Here is a 19,553-nt window from a genome sequence, read left to right as displayed (position 1 = left end):
CTGTCCTACTGTTTTCATAATGTATGTAAAAGTTTTTAAAAGACAACTTTTTAACACATCAAGAGACTTTTTTTTTTTTTTTTTTTTATGATAGTCACAGAGAGAGAGAGAGAGAGGCAGAGACACAGGCAGAGGGAGAAGCAGGCTCCATGCACCGGGAGCCCGACGTGGGATTCGATCCCGGGTCTCCAGGATCGCGCCCTGGGCCAAAGGCAGGCACCAAACCGCTGCGCCACCCAGGGATCCCTTTTTTTTTTTTTTTTTTTTTTTTTATTTATGATACAAGAGACTTTAAAAAGAAAGATGAAACAGGGGTACCTGGCTGGCCCAGTCGCTATAACATGCTACTCTTGATCTCAGGCTTGTGAGTTCAAGCCCCACATTGAGCATTGAATGTAACTGTGGGAAGTTATCCTAAGCTATACATTTTATTTATAAGGATATAGGATAATAGAAAATTATTGTACTTTTAAAAATGTCCCATGTTAAACCTAACATTTTTATAAAACATTTTGATAACTTCAGATCACAATCGCATACACGCAACAGATGTCCTACACGCAGTTTGGTATCTGACAACACGGCCAATTCCTGGTTTACAGCAGATCCACAATGATCCTGCATCAGGAAATGAAACAGGTACTTCCTTCTACAAGTCTTCCTTTTAATTGTCTAGAAATAATAAATCAAGTTATCTCGTTTCATTACCTCTGTTCTTTTAAATTTTTCATTAAGTAACCTTTGATACATATAAAGGACTCTATCAATTTTGATGCATAATAATGACATGCAAATTAGGAAGCCTATGACTCACCTTAAGAGCTAGGTTAAGATGTAGTGCTGTTGGATCTACCATGTTTCTTTTCTGTGTCCCACCCTGCTACTTGCTACCTGGAATAGTATGATAATCGTTTCTTTGCTCTTTTCTTTCAATTCTTATTTTTTTGTTTTAAGTATATCGCATAAATTTAAAATATATAACATTCACAATGAAAGTGAACATACTTAAAAGCCTCATGTAAGCATTTAAATCATGATATTAAAAATCTTTCATAACATTTATGTTTTGAAAAAAAAATAACATTTATGTTTTGCTCCCAGAGTTCATTCTGTTCCTCATTATAAATATAATTATTTATACAAATATAATGAATTTACATAACATGTTTCTCTTACTCTAGTTTGTAAAAGAGAGAAGAACTACTCCAGTAAGATACACACACACACACACACACACACACACACACACACACCCCAGGACAGAATCTACTTAGTTACAAATACCTGAGAAATACGATCATGCGAATTAAGGCAAATGTCATAGGCTCAGCCATTACTTCGCAGCCTTTGGTCATGCCACAAAGTCCTGCCATTATGTTTTCTGCCATTCCATATGTATTCTTTCACCATCCTCTTCATTACTTCCTTTAGTTCTGTACTTCCATCAGATCATTTTCTTCAGCTTTTTTGTTTGTAGATGTATTTATTTTCTTAGAAGAATATTTTCATATTTTAGCATATTTGAAGATAGCATTCCATGAACTTCTGATTTCTATAGTTTCTGCAGACAAGTTGGCTGTAAGTCTTACCTCTCCTGCAAAGTAATATGTCCCTTTTCTCTTTGCTATTGGTTTTTAGCATTTTGACTGTGATATACTCAGCGTATTTTCTTTGTAGTAATGCTGCTTGGGGTTTGGTGAACTTCTTGAATATGTTGATTAATAACTTTTATTGATTTCAAAATGTGCTCTTCAGAATTCTTCCAGCCTCTGTCCATTGCCCAATTCCAAAGCTACTTCCACATTTTTAGGTGTTTGTTACAGCAATACATCACTTCCAGGTATGGAAGTCTGTATTCTTTTCCTATTGTTGCTGTAACAAATACCACAGACTTAGTGGCATAAACAATACTAATTTACTATCTTACAGTTCTGGGAGGTCAGAAGTTCAAAGTAGATCCAACTGGGCTAAAATCAGAGTGTCAGCAAGATTGTGTTTTTCCTAGAATCTCTGTTTCCTTGCCTCCTCCAGCTTCTAGAAGCCACTTACATTCTGTGGCTTCAAAGACAGCAGCACAGCATCTTCAAGTCTCTCTCTGAGGAAAGAATTCAAAGGATTATAGGAATAGGATGTTGAAGAGGGAGGGTCAATCCTGTAATTGTTTTACCCATCCTTTACCTTAGTGTCAGAAATTGTCCCCTTTCATCATATATTGAGAAAACATTGAAGTACTTAATTCCTGGAGGAATGAAATGCCATAGTGGTCCACCAATCAATTCAGGAGATTATGGAATTTAGGTGATAAAAGGACTTATGGCCTGGGCCGTCTTACAAGTAGTAGTTCCTTGAACCCACCTGTTTTCTGAATACATAGTTCAAGTAAACATATTGAGCAACCTGCAGAATCCCTTCATTGGTTCCTAGATCTTTGTAGAGAGCACCATTGTGATAGAAAGTGTCAAATGGAATCTCTTGAGACTGCCTTATTCTAGGAAAGTAGTGAACCAAAGCAATACCGTATTTCCAGGTGGATTGAAGAAATTAGTGCCATTACCAAATACTTGATAGATATAGAGTTGTGATTTCGATCACGTTGCCATTCAACTTGGTACTTTGACTTTTATACAAGATGAATGGATCTTGGAAAATGATGGTAGATTATTCTGAATTTCATCAGGTGGTGATTCCAGTTGCCACAGCTATTCCAAATATGATCAGCTTTTGAATAAGTCAACCTAACTCATGCTATAAAGATTCTGTACTGGTTTGGGTGATTGATTTTGTCTGGTTCTTATTATCAGGAGGAAATAAAGTTCCTACTATACATGAGAGGATGTATGTCAGTAACCCAGGGGATTCTTTGGCCTTTTTGGTACTCCCATGTCCAGTGACAAAAAATCATGGAAAACTATAGTAATCCAGTATCATCAGGATCACAATAGTTAAGACCCTTGAAAATCTAGGTTATTCCACTAGGCAAAGTACCATGATCAGTAGAGGTGCTGGTTGAGGACAGAGGGAAAATGGAACATTAATGGAATAAGAAAATGGTAAATCTAAAGTACAGCTATGTGACCACAGAAGTGCAATCTATAATAGCCATATGTATTTTACTCATTGATTTTTTTTTGAAGATTTTATTTATTTATCCAGGAGAGACACACAGAGAGGCAGAGATATAGCAGAGGGGGAAGCAGGCTCCCTGTGGAGCCCCATGTTCCATCCAGGGATTGTGGGATCACCACCTGAGCCAAAAGCAGATGCTTAACCACTGAGCCACCCACCTGTCCCTCCTCATTGATATTTATTTTACATAATAAGTTTTTCTTCCTTTTTCTCATTCTCCTACCACTCAAATATTGCTGGACGTTTGAGTTCTTTCTACCAATTTTTGTACATTGATCTTTTATCCTACAATCTTGATGATCACCTCTATTCTAATAGTTTTTTTAGTGAATTTTTTAGGATTTTTCTATCTGCAGAGCATGTCATCTATAAATGAAGATCGTTTTACCTCTTTTTGTGTGTTGATCTCAGTCTATCAATAACCAATGTTGTGGCTGGACCAGCCCTGTGGTTATTATGATTGCAAGATGCCCTTTAGCCATACCATCAAGAAATTTTTTTTATTTTTTTTTATTTTATTTTTTTTTTAATAATTTTTATTTATTTATGATAGTCACAGAGAGAGAGAGAGACAGGCAGAGACATAGGCAGAGAGAGAAGCAGGCTCCATGCACCGGTAGCCTGATGTGGGATTCGATCCTGGGTCTCCAGGATCATGCCCTGGGCCAAAGGCAGGCGCCAAACCGCTGCGCCACCCAGGGATCCCAAGAATTTTTTTTTTTAAATAAAAGTTTATTACATACAGGAATTGAAAATTACACAGCATAGTTGGGACCACAGATTATGATCATGGGGGGAGAAAGGTCACAGAAAGGGAGAAAGAGAGAGAGGGCATGAGAGCACGTGAGCTCAAGCATACATATAAGCAGACACACCTGAGGTTCTGCTTTTTATTAAAGTCAAGAGTGGGGGTTTCACTGGCTCACTCTTTATTGGTGAATTTAAAACATAAGAGCAGGAATTTAAAGTATGGGGAGAGAAAGAACCAGCAGCCCAAATGGTCAGTTATTGAAATCAACCAAGATTTCTAAAAAAAGAACTGGTGTGACCATTTATCTAGACAGGTGCCTGGGAGTGTGTTTCTTTGAGGTGCCTCTTTGAAATGGATGCCTGGGAGATGAAAGCTTAAATCAAGCACTTATGTTACACAAAGTGGGGGAAGCTGTTAGGGATTATACTGTACTCTTCTTCTCCGGTCTGGAGGCCTCCTTTTAAATTAATCAGTTTAAAAGACTCACCATTTTTTAAAGAGAGTAAACAAATGGGACCTATGATAATTACACTGAATTGTCCTTGCCAGCTATTTTAGTTTTTATACTTTTAATTTCATGTTAAACAAAAGAAAAACTGGGATGCCTGGGATAGCTCAGCAGTTGACCATTTGCCTTCTGCTCAGGGCGTGATCCCAGTCCTGGGATCAAGTTCCATTTCGGGCTCCTTGCATGGAGCCTGCTTCTCCTGTCTCGGCCTCTCTTGTCTGCGTCTCTCTCTGTCTCTCATGAATAAGTAAATAAAATCTTTAAAAAACAAAACAAAACTGAATGTATTAGGACCCTAATATGCAAATTTATAAGTAATTACTGAGTTAAAAGGATGTCTTTTGCCATTTCTGATATTTTATATATGTATTTATAATTCTAGGGGAAATCCAGAATGTATATAACATGGGAAAAATTCAAATTATTGGCTGATACTGATAACTAACGTCTTACTAGAAATTTGAATATTTAGATATATCTTTATGCATTTAACTTTCTTGTTTTTATTTTTTATAATTATTTTTTAAAGTTCTAGTGTGATTCTAAAACTCAATTTAATTTAAAAAATATAAACAGCGGGGCAGCCCCAGTGGCTCAGTGGTTTAGCGCTGCCTTCAGCCCGGGGTGTGATCCTGGAGACCGGGGATCAAGTCCCACATCAGGCTCCCTGCATGGAGCCTGCTCCTCCCTCTGCCTGTGTCTCTGTTTCTCTCTCTTTCTCTCTGTGCCTCTCATGAATAAATAAATAAAATCTTTAATATATATATAATAATATATATATTATATATTATTATATATAATGTGTATATATATATATATATACAGCATAAAAATGGTGAGTTATCTTTACAATTATCACTAGTGTATATTAAAGTCATTATGTTAAAAGTTCATGTGATGGCAAATATTGAGTGAAATAAGTTATGATAAAGGTCACTTTGGATGTTGACAAGCCAGGACATTATTCCTAGTTTCCACTGATGAAATCAATCAGTGAAATTTTGTACCTCTCAGGTATCTTTGTGGTTTTATTTGCTGTCTACTCTAAATATGGTTTATTTTTTCCTTCTTATACTTTAAGATTATTTTAGCAAAAGTAATAGAATGACCATCTAAATAGATAAAGCCACTAAATATAAAAAAATGAAGAAATCAATAGTAAGATATTAAGTCATGGAAAACACAATGCTGATAGTAAAAATATTGTTTCTCGCTGGAGGATAAAAAGAAAAATCATGTTAAAGAAAGAAAAAAGAAAAATTATGTTAAATGAGACATTCTTTAGTTTTATATGTCTTTTAATTTTCCATAGTTTGTCTTGCCATTGTCTTATAAGGGTCTTCATGGAAGGATAAAGAGAAGGGGAAGAGAAGTTGTAGTCAGGGCTACAAATGAAATAAAAGCTTTCTGGTAAAATTTGAAAATTATGTTGAGAAGCTTAGTTTGTTAATATATTAAATTCCTAAATCTCCGTACTGTTTTCATGAAATTTTATTCTCTAGATTGCTTTTCCTGTTACTTCTTGGCCATTGTCTCTAGCCCTTAAATAATAGATGTTAAGAAACCCAGAGGTTTTTAAAAATTGTTATTAGTCTGGAGGTGCCTGGGTGGCACAGTTAAGTGTCCAACTCTTGGTTTTAGCTCGGGTCAAGACCTCAGGTTGTGGGATTGAGCCCTGGATGGGCCTCTATCCTCAGCATAGAGTCTGAGAATCTCTCCCTCTGTCCCTTCCCCTGCACATGTGCTCTCTCTCTCTCTCAAAAAAAATTAAATAAAATCTTTTAAAAATTATTACTAGCCTAAGAGAGCATCATAAAAATCTCATAATGTCTTATAAAGTAAGTGACTTCAGCATCATGTTTAACATTATTCCTCTCTAGTAGCATGCATTTTGGAAATAATAGACTGTTTTAAATCCTTTTTTCTAAATAGAGTTTATTTCTTAGCTTAGTCAACAAGATAAATAATCATATTACATATGGGGAATCCCCTTCTTAGTCTCATTTTATGACAAAATTAAGTGTAATGATGGTTTATTTTGCTTGTTCCTCAGACTCTGATGGTAGAGTGAACCATGGGCAAACTGCTTACATTTCTTCAAGGAGCTGCTCTATTCCAGATGAGAGCTATGGTTGCCTTTCTTCAAACATTCCTGCGCTGGAATTAATGGCTCTCTATGTGGCAGCTGCCATGCATGATTACGATCACCCAGGGCGGACAAATGCATTTCTAGTGGCTACAAATGCCCCTCAGGTAGGAAATACTTTTCCAGAAAGTGTAAAGAGTGATTGTGAGGTTTTACAACCATGTGGTGTATCCTTTTTTAAAGCATCCTTCAGTTGAATCAGATAGCCATTCCATCTACATTGTAATTAATTGGATTTTAACACATGGCACTGACATGATATGTGCAAAAGAATTAAGAAAAAATTACCTTCTTCCACTTGAAAATGAATAAAATGTTCGTGAAAGAGTAACTCACTGTTTTAGGAAATTCTGGAATCCTTGCTGTCAATATTTTTGCCTGTGATCACATTGATAAAACTGACTAGTTGTAAGACTTATTCTTCCTTTTCCCTTTTTATGGCTAGAAGTGCAATGATGAAGAAGTACTGTTTTTGTTGTTGTCCTCTTTTCCCCTTAAGACTCAGACTCTAAATCTCTTAACTCTGAATATTTTAGTGTCTGTAAACATTTCTTCTAGTACCACATTATTTTTGTAGCCAGTACAGCTGATAAGATGCAAGATTCCTTAATGATCAAAATTTGCATAAGAGGTAGGAGTTACCACAAATGGATATTGTAATTGCAGTAGCTTTAAACATTAGGACTTGGAACTAAATCCTTGGTTTTAAGTGGTCGTGGGTGTTTGTTTAGGCTGGCAATTCCTGAAATGTCATCTTTGTTTCTGTGTGCCTTACATAGAACAAGTCATCAGTGACTGCTTGCTGAATTCATCTTATGACTTTACTTCACCGCTCTGTGTATAAACTTGACTTCTGAGATTTTCATCTTCTGTAGCCATCCTCTGTGTTACTTTTCACACGTCTCTTTCACACACTCTATTTAAAATATGGAAGGTAGATTCTCTAGCCAGAACAAGAATAGGATTCCAAGACAGAGGGGGAGAGAGGGTTAAAAATGCTACATGATCATTTCTCCAGTGAGACTTTATCTATTAATAGCTCATGATTTCCACAGGTAACTTTTTAATGAATTTCAATCTAGATATTAATGTTTGTCCACTTCCTAAGAATAGCTTTGGGAGAAATTACAAACCAAGGAGCGTGTCTCCTCATGTACAGTGCCATTCTGCAAGAATTGGAGGTGCTTTCTTTCTCTGGCTTCACACTTCATAATCTTTAAAAATCTGGTCCTGTGGTGAGTCATAGAGCTGGGCAGAAGTAGCACAATGCAAAAAGCACTGGTCTTTTTTTTTTTTTTTTTAAGATTTTATTTTATTTATTCATGAGGTGCAGAGAGAGAGAGAGAGAGGCAGAGACACAGGCAGAGGGAGAAGCAGGCTCTATGCAGGGAGCCCGATGTGGGACTCCATCCCAGGTCTCCAGGATCAGGCCCCGGGCTGAAGGTTGGCGCTAAACCGCTGGGCCACCAAGGCTGCCCAAAAGCACTGGTCTTGAGGCCAAGAGACCCGAGTTTGATTTCTGATTACCCAGTTGTTAGCTGTATGACCTTAGGCAAGTCACCCTTGTCTTTCTGAACCTCAGAATACATAGCTGAAATGATTAAGGGTAAAGGGACACCATATGGAAAGTTTCCTATTTCATGTGTTTGAGAGGCTCCTGAGTCAGATGTCATATAAACAGAAATTACTGACTCTTCTTCACTCTCTGCTTCAAGTCTTTCATTAGCTTCCAGCATCGGTGAGTCGGACTTGTTTATTACCTCTCCTCTAAAGATGTGACAAGTGAGTGAATTCCAGCATTACTTCTCTCACTTGCAGATAAAATGAAAATACATGAAAATCGTTCCTACAGACTATATGCTCGAAACTGTTGTCCTAATCAAGGTAAAAAAAAATGAAGTCTGGCTATAACATCAGTACCACGTGTAATTTCTAACTTCTCACGGTTAAGGACTGCCAGTAGATGAAGCCATGAGAAGTGCCAGGATGGGAAGGAAACTGACAGGGAGTTCAGTTGCTGAAAAGTGTAGCCTTTGCCCAGTCTCCTTGCTCCCATTTGGTCTGTTCTCAGCTCAGCGCAGCCAGAGCAACCCCTGTGTAAGTGTGAGTCACATCACTTCCTGTTCCAGATGCTCCAGTGGCGTTGACCTCGCTCCTAGTAGAAGTCATGGCATGGCTCTAGGGTCATACACGATTTAGCCCCTGTTAATTCTTCCGGCTCTGTTCACCCAGGTCCAGTCTCAGTGGCCTCCTTGTTAGTGCTGCTTGTATCCCGGGCACGCTCCCTTTCTGAGAGCCTCTGGGCTCCCTGCCCAAAGTGCAATCCCCACCCCGCGTCAACATGTCTCACTTTGTCACCTCTTCCTCGTAACATTCCACACGCTCCTTCCTGGCACTCATTATGTTCCTTCTCTGCTTTATTTTTCCTGTACCAATGATCATTCAGCATACCATGTATTTTGTTTTCTATGGGTCTCTCCTCAGTGGAATAGATTTTCCTGAGAACAGGGATTTTTTTTTTGCCTTTTATTCCCTAATACCTAGAATCGGGCTTAACTCATAAAAATCATTTAGTAAATATTTGTTGAATGTTGAAGGATGCCTGGTTTCTTTGCTCTGCAGGACCGCTAGCTTGTCTGAAATAGACTCTGTTCTTCCCAAAGTAATGAAATTCACAAGACCTTCTTCAGCTAGCGCGTGCGAGATAAGGACCCTTCTGTGAAAGCGTGAGGCGTGTCTATTAGGTAATAAAGTAGGTTCTCTCATCTTGGGAAGCTCAGTGGGTCTAATTAGGCCATAATTAGTGAAAAATATTACTGCTTCAGTGCTAGCGTACAATATGACCAACTGGATCAAATGTTCTTCATTCTCATGGTAAGGAAGGTATGCTGGGACAGTACAGGAGGATTATTTTAAGTTCTTGCTATGAAAGAAGGTGAAACATTTAGTCAGGTTTATCCCGAAGAAATGCCAATATTATAATTCTAAGAGATTTCTGAGTTCTTTTTGAATAAAAAGCTGGCTGAAAGATGGCGATTAGTGCCTGAGATATTAGAGTTTGAGAATATCTTCATATTTGGGATAAAAGGAAATGAAATTTTAGGCTGAGATTTATGAATTGAAGACCGTCATAAATGTTCCATCCCCCAAAATATGGATCAAGATGGTGACTAAACACATGCATTTGACTCCTTATTACAACAGAGAAGAATAGGTGGGGAAGGGTATTATCAGAAGATTAGAGTTTTCCAGAAATTTCTATTTCTGAAAAATGAAAAACAGATTAAGAGGTAAAAGTATAGTAGAGGGGGCTACAGGAGACTCCTGATACCATTTGCCCCTGCTTGCTACACACACACACACACACACACACACACGCACACACCCCATACATGTACACTACACATCTTTAAGTAAAGCTACTGCAACCATGCACTTACCTCAGGCAGAAAACTCATCTCTTAGATATTGAAGGAAACGGCCAAAAAGAGAATAAGAATCACTAGTGTGAGTATTAGTACTTCAGAGTAAATCCTTCTCATTCTGGAAACCTAACAGCTGGCACCTGGTCTTATAACTAAAGCAAAACCTGCTAAGTAAGTAACAAACGCCATCCACATTCACAGAGTTCCTACTCATCCTTCCCATTTAAAGAGAGACTTGACAATAAAACAAACACAAGAGAATCTAGAATTATTTTTTTTTATACTATCAACAGAATAACCAAGGGTCACCAGACAGTAGCTTGGAAAGAAAAGGCTAAAATGGACAGAATAACCAACTACAAGGGGAAAAAGACCTAAGGAAAGCCCTTCAGCTTTTTAAAAAGATATCTCAGAATTTGAGAAACACTGCATCCCTAAGAATAGGAAGCTATGAAAAAGGAAACATCAGAGAACAAATTAGAGTTCTTAGGGACTAAAAATATTACTGCAAAAAATTTTTAAAATTCAACACAAGCACTGGAACTAAATACCAGGTTATCCCTCCCCGAATTTAGACTAAAAAGGAGATGGAAAGTATCAGGAACTTATTCATTTATACAACATTCATTCATTTATACAACAAATATTGGGTGCCTCCTAGGAGAGGGGCACTATTCTAGACATTTTAAAAAATATTTTATTTATTCATGAGACACAGAGAGGCAGGGACACACAGGCAGAGGGCGAAGTAGGCTCCCTGCTGGGAGCCCAATATGGGACTCGATCCTGGGGCTCCAGGATCACGCCCTGAGCCAAAGGCAGACGCTCAACCACTGAGCCACCCGGGTGCCCTGTAGGCATTATTATTGAACAAAACAGGCCAAAAAAATTCTGCCCCTCCCCCCAATAAAACTTACATGCTAGTAAAGCAAGAAAAAGAATAAATAGTGTGTGTCAGAGACAGATGATTATGATGTAAGTGCTAGGAAAGAAGTAACCCAGGGGAGGAGATGGGGAGTGCTGGCGTAAGATATTATTTTCAAGTTAAATCTCTGTATCCAGCTAAGCTACAGCTGAGTGTTAAAAGAAAAATAAAGAGAATCCCAAATATATAGAGGTGAAATAAATCATGTACCCATTCATCCTTAGAAAGTTATCTAAAAACACATCTTAGCAAAAAGGGTGCTAAGGAAAACAGAGGGTCTTAGAAGATAAAGGATTATCAGAAATTTTAGAACAAACCCAGAACTTTAGGGTAAAGGATTCCAAAATGTTCATCTTGACTATATCTTTAAGAAGTACTCTTTCTTTCTTTCTTTCTTTCTTTCTTTCTTTCTTTCTTTCTTTCTTTCTTTCTTTCTTTCAGTTAAGCATTTTTTAAAATGAAAACAATTTCGTGGCAGCCCTGGTGGCTCAGAGATTTAGTGCCGCCTTCAGCCCAGGGTGTGATCCTGGAGACCCGGGATCGAGTTTCACGTCAGGGTCCCTGCATGGAGCCTGCTTCTCCCTCTGCCTATGTCTCTGCCTCTCTCTTTCTCTGTGTCTCTCATGAATAAATAAATAAAATCTTTAAAATAATAATAATTTTTGAAAAGAAAATAATTTCACTTAATTCAAGATTTTTGCAGTTTTCAGAAGTATTTAATCTCATGCCTATGACCTAAAGATTTTTTTAATAGATTTTATTTATTTAAGAGAGAGAGAGCGAGCATGCTCCCTGTTGAACAGGGAGCCCAATGTAAGTCTTGATCCCAAGACCCTGGGACCATGACCTGAGGCAAAGGCAGATGCTTCACCTACTAAGCCACCCAGACGCCCCTAAGATCTAAGGAAATTTTAATGTTTACTCCTGTTTCTTGTGTCTCAAAATGGCACATTTGTTCAGAATGTCAGCCTCTTCCTTTGTTTGATCAAAGTCTTTGGTATGTCTGATGGGTTTTTTCTTTTCATTTATTGAAAGATGTTTATTTGTTTTTTATGTATATATTTTTTAAAGATTTTTTTAAAAATTGATTTATTCATGAAAGACAGAGAGAGGCAGAGACACAGGCAGAGGGAGAAGCAGGCTCCTCACAGGGAGCCCGATACAGGACTTGATCCCAGGACTCTGGGATCACACCCTGAGCCAAAGGCAGATGCTCAACCGCTGAGCCACCCAGGCGTCCCGATGTTTATTATTTGTTATGATTAATTCTGTCAGTTTGTATTAAACCCTGTTTCAAACCTTTCCAACTCAAAAAAGAGAGCAAACAAACAAAGTTTGGATCAATTACTTTGTTTTCCAAAATAGAGCTGTATTTGCCTGTGGAGTGAAGGAAGGGGATCCATAGCTAGCAAAAGCAGGGGTCGAGATGCTTTAGCACAGAGTCAAAGCATGTTAGTAATTTCAGCTCCACATTAGCTGGGGTGTTGTCTTCCTTCTCCGGTTGTCACGGAGCCCTTGGTAAAAGCCAGCTGAAGCGTCACTGTTTTACCTGGAATCATTTTTCTAAGTTTAAGCTTGGCTTCTTGTTCTGTGGGTTCACCCAGTATTCTTTCTATAGTGGAACTGACATTTGCCTCCTACTTACTGCTCCATGATTGTTTCTTGCCGCTACTCTTCCATAGGTAGGGTTTATTGGGGTCCATCAGGGAGGGTACTCCTTCCACTTATTCTCCAGATGGGTTTTTCTTTTTTGTGCAGTAACTCAGTTGGCCTCTCCTCTTTCTATTACCACTTTCCCCATGTCTTTGAAGTTTTCAGTATGGTGCCAATATCTAAATTTTAATTTCTTTAAAAGACTTATTTATTTAGGGACACCTGGGTGGCTCAGTGGTTGAGCATTTGCCTCTGGCTTGGGACGTGATCGAGTCCCACATCAGCCTCCCTGTGAGGAATCTGCTTCTCCCTCTGCCTGTGTCTCTGCCCTCCTCTCTCTCTCTCTCATGAATAATAAAATCTTTAAAAAGATTTATTTATTCATGAGAGACACACAGAGAGACAGGTAGAGACACAGGCAGAGAGAGAAGCAGGCTTTTTGCGGGGAGTCCGATGTGGGACTTGATCCTGGATCCTGGGATCACATCCTGAGCCAAAGGCAGATGCTCAATCGCTAAGCTACCCAGGTGTTCTTAGATTTTAATATTGATTCAGATTTTTTTTTGCCCTCACTTTATATTTCTTGGTAATTTCAAAGGGCAGTTAGAATAGTGAAGAAATTCTGAACTTATTTCTTTTACCAATCCTGCTAGCCAAGAGTTTATTAAGTCAGCTAGTTCTACAGGGCACTTCTTATATGCTGCGCTTTATTGAGCTGGAAGGTGGATTACTTCTTCCTGAACAGACAAAGCTGTTCTAATAGTATATCAGTCTTCATCAGATTAGAATGTGAATTAGTGAAATCACTATTAAATATAAATTGACCCCTCAGGGTCTTTGAAGCTTATTCTTTCTCTTTGGTGTTAATGATGTTAAGAAGTTACATTATTGATATATAATTGATATGTAACATTGTGTTAAATTTAAAGTATATTTGATACACATCATTGTAATATTACCATCATGTCATGTAATATATCTTTTTTATGGTGAGTACATTTGAGACCTAGTCTCTTAGCAATTATCAAGTATATAATATAGTACTATTATCTGTAATCACGATGCTGGTATTAGATCCCCAGAACTTATTCATCCTATAACTAGAAGTTTGTACCCTTTGACCAGCATCTCCCCAATTTCCCCACACCCTGGTAACCACCATTCTAGTCTGTGCTTCACCCAGGGCAGGGCTCCTGCTTCCTTTTCTTTGGTCGTCACCACCACTCATTCCATGCTCCCTGAAGAGGAGAAATGCAGCCCTCCACCTGCCCTCTCTCTCTCTAATGATTTTACTAACGGAAGCTTTATCTAAGAAGGTTTACTGATTTAATGAAGTAGACCTCAGATATCAACTTTATAGCTCTTGAGGGCAGCATGGTGTCTGCAAAGATGAGCTTTGGAGACGAATGACCCTTTCACTCACTGGATGTGTATGCTGGAAAAGTGTACCTTACCTTTTTGTACTTTAGTAAACTCATTTAGAAAATTATCACAACCCTTCTTCAGAGATATTAAAATGCTTGGCATATCGTAGTTACTCATTGTTTGTCTTCTTTCGACCTAACTCTGTTTATTATTAAAGATTAATAACTCCGAGATGCCTGACTCACTTTTATTATTTTTCAGGCAGTTTTGTACAACGACAGATCTGTTTTAGAAAATCATCATGCTGCATCAGCTTGGAATTTGTATCTTTCCCGCCCAGAATACAACTTCCTTCTTAATCTTGATCATGTGGAATTCAAGCGCTTTCGTTTTTTAGTCATTGAAGCAATCCTTGCCACAGATCTTAAAAAGCATTTTGATTTCCTTGCTGAGTTCAATGCCAAGGTTTGTGATACAATTAATGTCTGGTTTCAATGATGGGAATCATTATTGTCAGTATCACTGATAAGTGTTTTTTTTTTTTGATAAGTGTTTTTTTAGTGTAAAATTAGAATACTACTCAAAAAGTCATCCAATCTGATGTGAGACGGTCTTTATGTCAATATTTTAAAAAATAACTCATTATCATAACATGTCCAAAACATACTATCACTTGCTACATTTCCTTACTGATACACAGACTTATAACTTTCTTTTGCATGGTGATAAGCCAATTAATGATGTCAAAGCTTTTAGGGGCAGATCTGAGAAAGCTGTGCACAGTGCCAAGCAAGGTATTTTATGAAATTAAAGATGTGTTTCTCAGTTATGTTTACCTCACTGCACCTGTTAATCCCTTCTTTTATAAGTGTTTGGCTGGTGTGGGGAAGTACTCTCTACTCTTCCACTTGAGGATAATGTACTCATTGAGCAACTGTTGGGATTGCCCACTCTGTGCAGTCGTGCCAGCAAAGAATAAGAACAGGTACAAGTCCCTGCCGCCAAAGATTCACATTCAGTAGGGAATGGAGAATCACTGCCTTCATGTGATAGTGGTACTCCTTGGAATGTGTTCTAGCCCTCAGACATTAGGGGTGGAAAAATGTTAAGAACAGCTACTCTACAGAAACCTAAGGGAAGGCTGCTCCCTCTTTGGCTAGCAGGAAGCTGTTGTTTCCTTGATGACATTTGTGATGTAAAGGAAAGGTGTACCTCCAGGGTAAAGGAACTGGTAACAAAGAAGTGCTGGGTTTCACCCCCTGGGAGGAGACCCGATATGTGGCTGTCATGATATTAATAAAATACTTAAAAAATCAGTGAGAAATCCATATGCCTTTAAAGTTATTTTATAGTTGAGTAGCTCTACTAACTTTTGTTTAATAATAAAAATTCACTTAAGTGCTTAAGTCAGAGTAACAGAAGTTTTTACACATAAAAAATCACCTAGTCCAATACTTTTGAATCTGTGTTCCTCGGAGGTTTCTATTCTGAAGTTTCTCAGGAGAATCCCATATGAGTGGGGTTCTAGATCTCCTATATGGTTTCCATCAAAAAAGCTCTCCTTTTAAGTGTTTTCTATAGTGGTGGCCTACATAAATTTTCCTTTGACAAAAGGGTTTGGTGCTCCAAAAACTACCCTCATAAAAAAATTCAAAAGCCATTGATCTGGCCCATTTACTTCATTTTTTTCCAAGAGAAAATGAGCTTTTTGAAAGGCAGAGTAATTTGCTTAATTAGTGATGATAATTACCATTTATTTAAATAACAGTGGTAGCATTTAGCATTTACTATGAACAAGGCATTTTTCATTTATTAATACTCATGGTAATATGGCGAGATTGGTACCACTTTTCCTGTTTTATAGATGAAGATAGATTCAAGGAGATTAAGTAATTTTTTCAGTATTGCATAATGAATAAATCATTGAGTCAGGATTTGAAACCATAGGGATCAGCTTTTAAGACTTTTCTTTCAACTATATTTTCCTTTCACAACTAAAGCCAACTTCTCTGTAGATCCTAAGTGTTCTTTTTTGAAGTAGAATTAGTTACAATTCTTAAATGATTTATTGATGTTTTGCATATACATATAATTATAGTGTATTATATATTAATATGTTATATATACATATATATATACATGTTACAATTTTCTGTGGTAATCACAAATATTGAAACCAATGATTTGTTATGTTTTTATGGTGCTCTGCTTCCAGTGAAACAAATTTATAATGAAAACTTAACCCATATTCCTTCCTGTGATTTAGACAGGAAGCAGTTTTAAGATAATTTGATTTTTAAAAAAACACACTCCTGTGCCCTCATAACCTAAAATAATTGTTTTTCCAAAACAGGCCAATGATGTAAATAGTAATGGTATAGAATGGAGTAATGAAAATGATCGCCTCTTAGTATGCCAAGTGTGCATCAAACTGGCAGATATAAACGGCCCAGCAAAAGTTCGGGACTTGCATTTGAAATGGACAGAAGGCATTGTCAATGAATTTTATGAGCAGGTAAGCTGAAGTGTGAGATTGGCGGGATTTTGAGAGCTGCCATCTGAAGACCATTAGTCTTTGGGACTTGGATAGCTCCATTAAATGTTTGAAGTCTGGTTGTTTGGACCAAAAAAATGGTTAAAAATTGTTGAATTTGCTCTGGTCTTGGTATTTTCTCAGTTCGTTTTTGCTAATAAGATCTTAAAAATAGCGTATTGTTTATTTGACATGGGCCAAATGTCCCTTGAGTCTAGATAGAGGTAAGGATAGACTACATTAGGATTACAAGGTCTCTTTTAAAACCCTGAGCGTGGGATCCCTGGGTGGTGCAGTGGTTTGGCGCCTGTCTTTGGCCCAGGGAGCGATCCTGGAGACCCGGGATCGAATCCCACGTCGGGCTCCCGGTGCATGGAGCCTGTATCTCTGCCTCTCTCTCTTTCTCTCTATCATAAATAAATAAAAATTTAAAAATAAATAAATAAAACCCTGAGCGCCTATGACCTAGGATAATTATTTTGAGTTGAAATTGTTTTCAGTTGATTCGGGGTATACTTAGATTGTATTCAAAGAATATCAACCTATTTTCAGCTCTGTTGTATAAAGACTGCCTTAGAAACATCAACCGGGCAAAAGTCCTGGTGGAGGGTTAGAAATGGGGATAGAGTAGGTATTTCATGGTATTTAAGGATTCAAAGATATAAACATGATCTTATATCTTATATCTTATATCAAAGATATAAACAAGATCTTATATCTTATATAGTAAACTCAAGTTTGTAAGCCCAATGTGGAGCAAAGCCGACCGCTGAGATGTTGAGTGTGCATCAAAGGAAGAGTCTGAGAGGCAGCCACACTAGCAGATGGGAGGGCAGGCCTCAAATTTGCCTCCTCAAAGTAGGAGAGTTGGGAATATTTAACGGCAAATGAAAAGCATCTGGGTATAAGAGAGAGAAGCTGTGGGCTTTCAAAATCAAATAAAGGAAGTTAGTAAGTAGGGAAGAGTTGAGATAATTTTGTTGTCCGCACCTACATGAATCTGCTGCTTATTTTTTCCTGTGACCATGACCAGAAAATGGCATCCTTAGCATGATTGAAGGATGGGGTCTTAGGTGCTTCAACATTAAAAGTTTATCCATTGGACACCTGTATGTGCTCAGAGAAGGTCGGTGGTCCTGACCGGTTCTGGCTGGTTTCTTGGTAAAGCCTCAAGTCTGCCAAACACCTAAGTCAACATTTTGGTATCATGATGTCAGGCAAGAGCATCATCTTTAGAAGCGTGATGGCAGGCTGCATTCCAAGGACAGGCAGGCTTGGATACAAAGTTACAGTTGCATTCTTTAGTCCCTTAACCCTCAGGTCTCTGGCTTCACCACCACTTTGCAGAATCTTTACCATTTTTTTTTTTTTATCCAATTCTGAAGACCCTACAATGTAGAAGTATATGGATTTCCCCACAGGCCAACATTTCATTATCTCCAAAATACTGATTGGATCTTTTTACCTTTAGAATCGCATTCCTTGTGAGTCCTTGTTGGCCATAATAATTGGGCAAGATCAAGAGGTCTACCAAATGAGGCCTTTGTGATAGAGTTTGCCTACCACGAGTTGCTACTCCAGCAGGAGTGATGAATTTGACTCCATAAACCATGCATACTTATCTGCTATTCAGTGTTACACCCAAACTGAATAGTGAATGTGCAGACTCTCACTCACCTCAGCTGAACATCCAAGGACAACACTTACTCTGCAATTTACAAGTTACAAAATATTATACTGTGGGGAAAAACAACAACAACATAGGAATACATAAGTACTCCAGGGTTATTAATATTTTACTACTTTGATACATTTGAACTAAATTATATATAATTTTGAGATCTAAATGGTTATAAATATTTACCTTGCAATTGCAATATAGTATTTGTGTATTACCATCTTCCTTCTCAAAGATAATTGAAACTGGCCTCAGGCTTCAGTTCCTATTCACAAAAGAATTTTATGCTAAGGAAAAGGCCATCTTTATATTATCTGTGCAAATAAAGGTAATGAAAAAGGTATTAGTATATGCCAATTTTAGAACACTCACTAATTCAGTAAAAAGAACATTAGAAAAGCTCATTTAGACCAAATTTATAATTATTTCTAAAGTATATAAAACTCTTACTAAAAAGTTGGAATCCATGCTTGATGTTGAATCCTGGGTTCTCTTCATTACCAGGAGCATGACCTTGGGTGAGTTATTTAATCTCTCTCAGTTTCTTCATTGACAAAATAGGAATATTTGATGGTATCTACCTCACAAGGTTGCTGTGAGAATTAGGTGAACTAACACAGTTCTTAGAACAGTTCCTGACATATAAATGCTCAATAAATGTCAGCTATTATAATTCCAGATCTGTCACTAAAAACATTATTTCGGACAGTTTTACTTAACCTAAGTTTCATTATTCAGATGTTAAAGGAGAAAAATGTCCTATGCCAGAGTCGTTATGAAGGTTGAAGGTACTAATCTATATGAAAAGCTTAGTCTTCATCAATACTATCAAATTTCTTTCTCAATCTGGTTATGCTATTGTTAAACATCCTTCGGATATGGATGCAAAATTCTAACCTTGCCCAACTTTTAATTTTTTTATTGGCCTAATCATCCTGTCTTTCTAAACCCTTATAGCTATGTAAGTGCCATGGGCTTAGAAAAACCAAACTCCTTAAAAAAAAAAAAAAAAAAAAAAAAAGCCAAACTTATAAAATTGTAGAATCTTGTGGCTAAATCCAAGTCAGGTTTTGTTTTTGCCAACAATGGTTTTCTTCCTTACAGAAGGTAAAAATCATAGATTTTCAGTCATGGGCCAGTCACTAGGACAGTTTCTGGTTGTTGCCCCGGAAAGCGTTGCCTCATCACAGGTAGACACCGCTTGCCTACACAGTCTGTACATTCTGGGGTTTCTTCATTCCCCACCAGTTCAGACACTAGGAACGAAAATATCAATAGTATCCTTCGGGGAACTGTGCTAAATACTTGGTATAACATTGCTTTTCATCCATATAGCAACCTTGTAGATTATTAAAATTTTACACATGAAATGGATATAGAGCTTGCTCAACACCACACAGGTAGTAGGTGGCAAAAACAGGGTTTGAAACCACGTGTGTCTGA

General features: G+C 37.7%; 1 protein-coding gene across 1 annotated transcript in view; it reads left to right on the top strand.

Annotated features, from left to right (window-relative positions):
* The window catches only part of PDE3B (phosphodiesterase 3B), a 167,776-nt gene that overhangs the window by 144,366 nt on the left and 3,857 nt on the right, over positions 1-19,553 (top strand). The window contains exons 11-14 of the mRNA XM_077866391.1: positions 526-639; positions 6,439-6,638; positions 14,161-14,364; positions 16,253-16,414. Of these exons, the coding sequence (XP_077722517.1) occupies positions 526-639; positions 6,439-6,638; positions 14,161-14,364; positions 16,253-16,414 (680 nt within the window). The remainder of the gene's footprint in view (positions 1-525; positions 640-6,438; positions 6,639-14,160; positions 14,365-16,252; positions 16,415-19,553) is intronic.

The sequence above is a fragment of the Canis aureus genome, chromosome 23, assembly GCF_053574225.1.
Source record: "Canis aureus isolate CA01 chromosome 23, VMU_Caureus_v.1.0, whole genome shotgun sequence".
NCBI lineage: Eukaryota > Metazoa > Chordata > Mammalia > Carnivora > Canidae > Canis > Canis aureus.
Note: the sequence above shows the minus strand (reverse complement) of the source record. Positions and strands in the feature narration are given on the sequence as shown.